Source organism: Drosophila mauritiana, chromosome 3R, assembly GCF_004382145.1.
Source record: "Drosophila mauritiana strain mau12 chromosome 3R, ASM438214v1, whole genome shotgun sequence".
In the NCBI taxonomy this organism is placed as follows: Eukaryota; Metazoa; Arthropoda; class Insecta; order Diptera; family Drosophilidae; genus Drosophila; species Drosophila mauritiana.
Genome location: NC_046670.1, coordinates 11934339 through 11944645, shown reverse-complemented (window position 1 = coordinate 11944645; position 10307 = coordinate 11934339). Strand labels below are relative to the sequence as shown.

At 41.0% G+C, this 10307-nt stretch overlaps 1 protein-coding gene across 1 annotated transcript; it reads left to right on the top strand.

The window, feature by feature from the left end:
* The first annotated feature begins 2339 nt into the window (after positions 1-2339).
* On the top strand, positions 2340-3698 carry LOC117143715. Its single transcript, XM_033308514.1, has one exon. The coding sequence runs from the start codon at positions 2449-2451 to the stop codon at positions 3532-3534; it is 1086 nt and encodes a 361-aa protein (XP_033164405.1). The 5' UTR covers positions 2340-2448; the 3' UTR covers positions 3535-3698.
* Positions 3699-10307: the final 6609 nt, after the last annotated feature.

Here is a 10307-nt window from a genome sequence, read left to right as displayed (position 1 = left end):
CAGTCACGTCTGCATTTAATGTGAAATTATGACTTTAATGGCCATTCAAATATACTAGAAAAAAAGTGGATGTACACTACCAATTTTAAGGGGACTCTTTAATTGCGAGCAAAGGTCAAGGATCTTTGCTGAATGGGATAAGTAATAAGCAGGGGTAAATTCAATCTATAAGTGAACTTATCTCTTATGGGTATTTAATCAAAGAAAACTCGCCCTTCCTAAGGTCAGCATTCAACTGACACTTGCAGCTGTTGAAATCTCTTAAAACTGCCACAAAAAACAAAGTCTGCAAGTGGTGAATCCCAATTTGATTGATTGACTTTGGTGTGCTTTTGTGCATGTGTGTTTCACAAAAAATAAAAAGCAGGATACTTTTTACTCCACGGGCTTGTGCTGTGGCTTCCTTTCACGCTGTAGGCAAACGCAATGTAAAAACATTTAAGGTTTCAATTAAGTAAAATCCCGAATGGGGAAAAAAATAAATGGGCAAAAAGGCAAGGGATCCGAATGACTAAAGATGGCCCGGAATGAGGCTGAAATTTTTCAAGCAATCAATTTGGCTTTCCAGACTAAAAAGAGGGTAAGTCCAATATATATATATGTGTTTGTCTTATACTTATATAAACCTTTGCAGCAAACGCTGGACCTAGACCAAGTGTTTTTGGCTTTAAGCTGGACCTTTTTTGACAAACGGTTGCTGCACAAGCCCAAAAAAAAAAGGCGGAGGTTCAACCCTTCTATCAAATGTCAAAGTTTAGACTGTAACAGTCACTTGAGTTATATTGAGATTTATTATGGCTCGTCCTGCGGAGAGAAAAATGCCAATTCCAATCATTAATTATGATCGACCGGTAGTCAGGCCGTTTTTATTTGTTTTCAACAAATATTATACTGGGCTGCAATTTATGCGCCAGCCTGCATTTCATTTTCACTTGCAGTTTTTCATGAACTGCCCGAAAGTCGAAGTCCGCTGGCAAAAAAGTGAGTCTTGGCCATTGGCCAAATGGCAGAGTTGCTCTTGTGGGTGTTCCCACTTCCAATGCTGGCTTGCACTGGCTCAAGAAATCAACAACTTACACTTTCTTTGGGCGGACCAGCATCCGAGCCAGTTGTTTTGACACTTTTAGGCCAAACTAAAAGTTTCTTCTGCCCGAAAGCAGACTTTGCAGGTGCATAGCGTTCCCCAAACGGAAATCTCTCCAGAGGGGCTAGAGTGTATTTGCCACCTTTAAAAAAGAATGCCAACTATTTTACCTTATTAATATATTTTTTAGTAGTATTTGTTTTATATAATTAAATCCTGTCCCTATTTCCCCGCCCTTTTTCCCGTTTGTGGGCAGCGATTAAAGGTCACACAACTTTTGGCAACCAGCTGCCTGCCTGCCCTTTTTCAGGACCCTTTTCGCAGAACAAACTGTTCGTTTTTTTGCGTTTTATCTGGCCGTCAATGTTTTGGCTTAACCCAGTTGCAGGCACTTTTGCAAGTTCCCATTTCGCCGGCAATTTTATAATCAGAATTCTCAAAATAAGGAAAACTTTGCTATGTAAATTAAATGCTGAAACCCGCAACTTTTTTCTGACATTTCTCGCAGCTCGTTCTTCTTGTATGGGTAGTCCAGTAAAAAAACCAAAGAAATACAAGAGCTGCAAAACAAAAAAGTCCCCTATATATACGTAATACGTACACTTTTTTATTGTCGCCGGGACAAAGGCAGCGGCAAATAAATGTGGTTTAAACATGACAAGTAGCCGTGGGCTGCCAGCTCGTTATCACCAAATATTTTTGCACACGAAATGAGTGAATAAATAAGCCAGGCAGAAAAAAAAGTAAGCGGCCAGGACACGGCAAATAGCTCCTGCGAAAGTCGGAGGTGGATCAGAAGCTATATAACCACATAGCCGCAACCAAGGCGACTTGGGTCAACGTTTATGGTCGTCACTTTTTGGCCGCTTGTTTGTCAAATAAAACGTGAAATGTCAGACAGTCAGACCGTCGTCTGTGCGCCAACCAAAAAGAGTAACCAATAAAAGCTTAATTAACTGTTTATGGCCATGGCATGCTAACGGGGTCCGCACCGAAAAGACGTGCCGACTTTGCGTCCTATGCCATTAATATGAAATGGACTGGGAACACAGGAACCTCGACCGTAAAAAGCTGGACCTTGTGAGTGGAGAATATGAAAACCATTCAATCAATTTAGCAAACAGTCCTGGTTACTAATATGAATACTTATGTACTTACTCGGAAATTATAGAAGTGGTTTTTATTGCATTACCTAAATCAAAGAACACATATTTAATTATCCGCCATTGTTGATTTAACTGTCATTTTAGAAAAATTTAAAGTGGTTCAATAATCGTAAAAATCTCTTTATACATTTGTACAGGTTTGCGTCAAACAAAATTATTGTTTTTCTATTATATTTAAGAACCAAATACATTGCAACTATGTCAGAGGAAGTCAGCATCCGGTACCAAATCAAAATCCCAGCAGCAACGTCGAACGAAATTCAGAGTTCGCTCGAAAATGATCCGAAAATCGAGTCAGAAAAGTTGATGGTTTGTGATGAAATAGACAGGACGTTGAACACCGAAGAGGTATCCGAGAAAAATTTCGAGGCTCCAGAAGAGACGCAGAAAACATTGGAAGCTCCAGGGGTAGCGGAAGATATCAAAGGCTTTATAACACCGAAAGAGTTCAATGACACGGATGAGGAGATCGAGGAGGTGGAAGAGCTGAGTTCCGGTACATCCTTTACATCCTGTTGCTCGTACGGGTATATGCGACAGGCGATCCTTTGCAGGGACATACGCCACGCATCCACCTTGAGTTTGGATAGTGGCATTGTTATTGTTCCTCCAATCGATATCTTTCTCAATCGGGATCTGGATAAAGATCAGGATCAAAATATTGAGAACATTAGCAAATCGGTCAAGACCGTTATGGAGAAAAGACCACTGAATGTCACTTCCGAAGACAGCGACTGTGATTACGAACTTAGTCTGGATGAAGTTCACCAACGCTTCTCGGCTTGGTTCAATCACAAGGAAATAGATACCGCTTATTCATGTTTCACGCAGACGGATGAAGACCAGGACGGGTACATAAGTCTTGGCGAACTGAAGAGATTCCTGGAAAAACTGGAGATGCCACAAACCCATTTGGCTGCCAAAAACGTAATGAGCCATGTGGTGGGAAATCACGTGGAACGTCTAACCTTCTGCCACGCGCTCCTTATTTACGGAACTGTTTTGAACCGCTTGGAATTAAGAAAGGGTCATCTTTTAGATCGGGACCGGATGCGTTTGGCACGGAGTAAAGCGGTAGACGTGTCCAAAGTGGGTGTCAGTGGTGCAAAACAATTCTTCGAGGCCAAAATAGCTCTGCAATCGGATGCCTCACTACCTATTAATACGGATCAACCAGTGGCTCGAACTCCAGTGCATTCATTGAATACGGAGAACCCAGGTTGTAGAAGAGTCAACTTTAAATCTGCTGCCACTCTTTTTAAGAAGCTTGAAAATGATCAATAGTCAACTCGCGTGCAAGCCTCCAATGCAGACCATACAATTCTGATTCAATAGTGTTGCGCTAAATTTCCAGTTGAATTAAAAAAAAATTTTGAGTTTTATTACTGACTGACCTTGTATCTACTCCATAACTTTATATAAATCATTTGCCAATAAAAAACAATCCAGGAACGAAAACGCTGCTTAAGTGACCAATCAAAGGTAATCGCCGGTCTGCAGAAACCATACCTTCACTTTCTGATACTCCCACTTCTCGTGGGGCGGGCTACTTTCCAATTTATTTTCCTTTTATTATGTCCGATAGTGATACCAATTCGACTTTTTTCTGCTTAACCATTTCGTCGCCAATTTTTGTTGCAAATACCAAAAGATATTAAGATCATGATGGCTATCTACTTGGTTTGCCCTAGACAACTCAAAAAAATTCTCAACTTATGTGGAGCAATAGTTTTTATCAGTTTAGTTTCAGTGAATACCCTCGCTGTGAGGCAATTCTTCATTTCCTGGGCATCCCGGAAAAGCGGCACCACTGGCAGTTGGAATTTGGCTGGGGCAACGACTCCCCGAGGAGCGAAATGTGCGCCACACACGCCAAGTGGCAAGTTGGACGACTTTTCCGGAAGTTACCCGGCGGCCTCCAGTCTTCGGGGCATAAAAATATTTTCGTGCAAATAATTTGCGCTCTTAACTACGCCGGGTATTTCGATACGTATTTGCATAGCCTGCGGGCCACCAACAAACCGACAAACTGCAAGGTGAACGTTCATTTGGCCAGGATATCAAAAAGTTGGCCTCGCCAAGAACCAGGCACGCCACACAATTATGCTGCCATTATGGGGGCTGTGTGCTAATATTTATAACTGATTTCGATTCGGGGGCAAGCCCCGAACGGCGGCACTAGCCGCTTGCCGGCCACACGCCATATACAAATTAAAACGAAAGCGGCGGACGCTGCGTATACGCAATATTGCGGAAAATAATGTTATAAAAAGCCAACTAAAGTCAAGCAGGAAGACGACGCGTCGAAAGGCATGGGGAAATAGTTTTCAAATTAAAATAAATGCCGCAGCTGTAACAACTTTCATGTGCCCACAGCGGGGGAGGGGTCTGGAAAATTGGGAAAGCGGGCGGAAAAGCGGTAGGTCTTTTCCTCTGCTGCTCCACTCTCAGCGAGCCAAAATGCCATGAAAGTAAATTCACTAGAAAATTAATTATGAACGACGATGGCGATGGCAGCGATGATGGTGACGTCGTAAGTGAAACCAATGCAGCGTTTAGCGGAAAAGCAGAGGTCGCAGTGGGGTCAAAGGGCGTCGGAAGGGGGAGTGACCCTAGGCGAAGGCATGACCAGCCATACCTTTTAACGGCATTGCCATCAATTTCGCTCAATTCCACGCACAATCGCATCTAATCACGCCGAAAGGACCCCCAAAAAAGGCTAACAGGGTAAGAGAAAGGCGAAATGATGCCAACAAAATGATACCTATTTATACAAATTCTTGTGTGTTATAATAATAGAAAACATAGCTGTTGGTACCAACTAGTAAGACGCTATTGCCATTAGATATACAACTATTTAATAGATTTATTTTATGTAACTGTTATTTTTTTAATAATAAGTAGAACTCTTCTGTTAACTTAAATTGTAATCTTTGGTTAGCATATTCATTTCATTCTTCTCTTAGTCCGGCATACCTTTCTTAACTTAGCTTGAGCTGCACTACAACAAAGCGGGACAACTTCTGGATGTCCTGACAAAATGTTTATGGTTATTGCTTTATGGCTGCTTGCGCAAGTGTGTGTGCGTGACGTTCTTCCAGTGTGTGTGTGTGCGTGTGTGTGTGTGATGTGGAATGGGAAAAGGGTCACGTGTCAGATGTCATTGACATGGTTTGCCTTGCCTTTAAGCGTTTGCAAACAAACCAACACAAACACGCGCGGATGGGAGGCGCCGAAAAGTATGCCACGGTTTTTGCCTCATTTGCGCTCAACTTTTTCTGCCCCGAGAAAAGGAACCCATGTGGATGGTGCAACCCCACTTCCCCACCCACACCGACTCACTGCCAATTGCAATTAGTTGATGTAATAATTTCTGGCATCTGCGTAGTATCTTCGTCCTCCGCTCATAATTGACAGGAGCCCAGATACACAGCCTAGTTCTCTAGAGATAGAAACATGAACATAGGCTCTTCGTTATATAACTACATGTCAGACCTGTCAGCATGCCTTAAATTCAATGTCACAAAGTTTGGTCCGGTGTCCAGTATAGAACATAATATTTTGAGGACGGAGACTAGAATCCCTTGACTCACTTGATAACGTTTACAAATTTCTTGTGTATGATGTGGGATATGATATATTTTCCCATCTCCTATTCTAAACCCTTTTCACAAAGTTGTCGCCTGCAAAGTCGCAAATGAACCCAGAAAGGTTCTCATATCGCGTTCCTTCATGTGGTTAACTATGAAAGTGAAAACTTATACTTTTAAATGGAACCATAAGTTCAGGTTAACGCTCGGGTCAAGTCCAGAAAAGAATGATTAGGAATTGAGTTTCAGCCACGTGGTAGCATTATTAAAAACTTATAATCGTGTGGGAAAGCGATCATATGGCTGCACTTAAATTTGGATTAAGAATATCTTATAACTTAATTACTAGTATCGTTCACTTAATATTACTCTAAGAAAAATACAAAAATAATAAATAGGCCGTATTTAAAAAGCTTTAATTTGAAGCATATGCTTAACCACCTTACATTTCAAATAACTATTTAACTTCATTTTTTAAATGCTTCTTTCGAATCGTTGAGACTAAAATTCAAATGTTGCAAAATGAAAATAAAAATCAATTGAAAATAAACAAATTGGTGTTTTTGGCTATTGCAAAAGATTGAGCTGCCAGCAGCGGAATTTCCGCAAGAAGAATGTTGAATGAAAATTGGGGTTCGAATTGAGGGGTTGCAGTTCTGAAGCTGGAACTATGCTTTTGAGTGCTTAATAGAAACAACTAGTTGCAAAATAACAACTGGCGCAATAAAAAACATCAAATTTTTGCTCGAATAGTTCGGGGGAAATATTTCAAAAATTGGTTTCCACTTGGAGGAACAGATCGATTCAAATAAAGTTGCAATGTAATGGCATGGCTTGAATTCAATGCTTATGTTGTTTAAAATGGTTTAGATTATTAATAAAAGGAATTCGAATTGTAGGGGTAATTAATATGTGATATTTGTTTATTTCCATTAGCACATAAAATTCGGGAAATGATGAGCAGTCGCAGTGGCTCCCAATTTGTTGGGCAGTAAAAACGAATAGCCTGACATTTTCGCAGCACCCAAGATCCTGTGCAAAGTTTTCCCCCAGCCGCTCTTTACATTTGCCTAGCTGCTGTTTTTCTTTACTTTATGGCCAGAGTATTTTTGTTGGCCTAGAGCTCCGGCAAACTGCCACAGGAACCAGTAGAGAGAGAGGCTAAGGCAGCAGGAGCAGCTTTTCGATTCAATTTCCGTGTTCACAATGCGCTTGTTGCTATTTTGCATACTCAGGAAGGATGGCATGGGGCTGGGGATCGAGTGGGTTTGTGTATATGTGGTATATATAGTATCGAAAACATTGGCAGCTTCTCGAGTAGGCGTGACTTAGTTTCTTGTTCTCGGCTAAAAGTTTTCTTCGCCTCTTTTTGCACTAAGTAATTCGCGCAAACTGCAAGATTTATGCACTCCACACAGGCGAAACTTCAGCTGCAGTTGCGATTCCTATTGCCGTTGAAGTACGAGTGGGAATGAAATGGGGTTTGGCCTTCAGTTCCTCTGAACAATATACGCGTATCAAACTCTGCCAACTGGATTTACAGGGCATCGAATTCGAGGGTGAACCAACTATGTTTGGTATTATGTGAATCTAAGTATACACTTTTACTTGAGGACTATTATAAGCATTTTGTTACTTTTGCTTTATTTTCGGCATAAACCATAAATAAGCTGATTGTACAGCCTTATGTACTTTAGCATAGAGTACTTCTAAGCCAACTTCCTCAGTTCCGCATTTTTTCGTTGGGGCTGCGAGAGAAAACAAAAACTTCCGGCTGCATATCAATAACGAAATAAACTTGTTACATGCCAAAGATGCCGAGAAAGAAAGTGTGCTGAAAACTTGCAAAAGATTGAAATGCATCGCTTAGCCGAAACTTTAACCCTCGAAATTCGAAAATCTTCGAGTGGATGATAGAGGATCAGGTTGTTCAGAACGGGCAACACAACATAAATGAAATTAAGCGGAAAATTATCAAACTTGCCGGCAAGCGCTCAAATGTCATGATAAAATGTAAAAAACTGAATATATATTCAGAGAGTATAAGGAATAAAGAAAATCTCTACGCCGCCAATCTATGCAACATTCATTTTTCTTTTGTCACACATAGAACCCAACCCGGCTTGATGTTGAAAAATTGAAAAAACGAAAGTCAACGTTGGGACAGGGCTGCTAAAAAAAAAAAAAAACTGGAGAATGGAAAGGAAAATGGGCGGAGTGAAGAAAAATCTTTCCCTGATGCGCTTAACCCTTTGCAACCGAAGTTTTACTTTTTTCTTCTGCTGCTCCCGTTCTATCTGATGATACTGAAAGGCGAGTTTCATAATGATAATAATTTTGTGCATGATTTATGAATGAACAAGTTTTATGGCCCCGAAACGAGCCAGGCCATAAGCCCAGTGCAAACGTTAATTTCGAGGAAAGTGGGTAAAAACGGGAGCTGACCGAAGCACTTTCTTCGAGACTTTACCGCCCTATTGCACTCTAATATTTATTTCGACTTTAGAGCATAGTAAATTTGCATCTTTCGGCGTTCAAATTTCAAGTAGACCAGGTGAGTAGACCTGGTGTGCTGGTGCGGGGAAACCCTTTCGAAATCATTTCGGTGTGAAATTGTGTCCGCACAGGGCCGAGCAACGAAAGGGAGAGTGAGCACGTGAGCTCATCGAAAATGCGCGCTAGTAAAAGTTTGCCATGCCAGGAAAATCGTAGAAAAGCAGGAGAGCTCGGAAAACGCGGGGCCAAAAGGTAATGCTCTCGCACTTGCTTTTGGCCTTAGCTCAAATTCGGGTCCGGTGCTGCTTTTGCCATTAAATTGAGGCCCTAAACGTACGCTGGACTTTACCCATTTCTTGTATGTTATATTATGTACCAGACTATTATGTGGGTACACTTGTTAACTGTATCTTATAAATATTGCAAAATATATTCAGATACAAATATTATAGTTGCATTAAAATGTAGAAAATAAATATCTTTAATGTTTCCAGCAATAGGTACAAAGTAGTCGCAAACATATACTGTTGGGATTACATTTTTGTGCTGCCACGCTGGCCATAAGTTCCGTTTGGGTCTCGCGTTTTATAGCCGCTGGGCCACTGATAATATGAAATTAATGCCCAGAGCTCCCTCCACTCTGCCATTCTCTACAAAAATAACCAAAAAACAGGCAAAGTAATGCCAAGTGCCAGACCAAAGTTATCCGGAGACCTGGGAAGATTTACGGGGCATGCAATCGATGCCCAGTTGTGCGCCATGTTGCATGCTTGCAATTAGGCGCAACAACCCGACAAACCCCCAAATTATGCACATTAAGAAGGTCAAAATGCACTTGTGTGTGTGTGTGGGCCATAAATGAAACCCAACATTCGTGTGTGTGTGTGGCACAATTTCCTTTACAAGTTCGGTTTTTTGACGGAGTGGCAGCTTTGCCTTTCGGCCGAAATTCACATGTAAATCATAGAAAGCAAATTGCACGATACCGAGTTCCGGAAAAAGAATTTTTATTACCATATTATAAAAATATACTACAAATTAAAAGTTTACCTTAAATTAAATGTATTCTTGTTTTGACTAGAAAATTGAACAAACCGAACCATAATCAACTTTATTGTTTGGCATCTTACTAATATTATACTAAATGTATGTAACCATACCAGCAAACAAGAAACCCCCATTAAAAAAACATATGCAAGTATTGTCATAACTTCGATTCCGTACTGGATACAGCCGAAAGAGGAAACGGTTTTGGTAACACATCACAACTTCATTTTTGGTTGCTTATTATGCGTGATGTTCTAGGACTCTCAAACACACACCGCACTTGAAAGCGCCATCGTGTATTTCAAATAAATTCCCCAAATGTGACAAGGACATTTGCATAGAAATTCTAATACCACACCACCCACACAAACGCAACTCGGAAAGAAAAAGAAAATGGTGTGTGGTTGTGAAAGGGGGACAAGGGTGCGGTGAATAGGGTCTACACACAGAGGAAAAACCCCTTCCAATGAGTACTTTTGATCTCAAAGGCTAGCCAAGATCGACTCATAACTGATATTCTCAATTCTCTGCAAAGTTACGAAAACAAATAAAAATTTAAACACTAATATCATTACTTCCGTTGCAGGTGCGGAAAGGCCCAATTTTAATGGCTGGGCCTAATATTTTTTGTCCCGTTTTGCATTTAAACCAGTTTTCGCACCAAGAGAAGAATAATCTTTCCATCGAATAGGATACAAATGCAGAGGTCTATACCCCCCCAAACCCTAGACACTCGAGTGATGAGTTCTGGGCAAATGTTTGTTGCAGTTTATTTCAGAGAACTGCAAGGGTGGCACTTTTTTACCACTCGACTCACACCCTACAATTTTGTGTGCGGGTGCTACCCGCCACGCACATCGCGGGTACTTACAAACACACAGTATAAATCTGAACATGCAGACAAGACACCCCGTTGTGCGCGCA

Bases quoted from the DNA above. Each gene is read 5' to 3' on its own strand.
- LOC117143715 (XM_033308514.1), top strand. From the start codon at position 2,449: ATGTCAGAGGAAGTCAGCATCCGGTACCAAATCAAAATCCCAGCAGCA.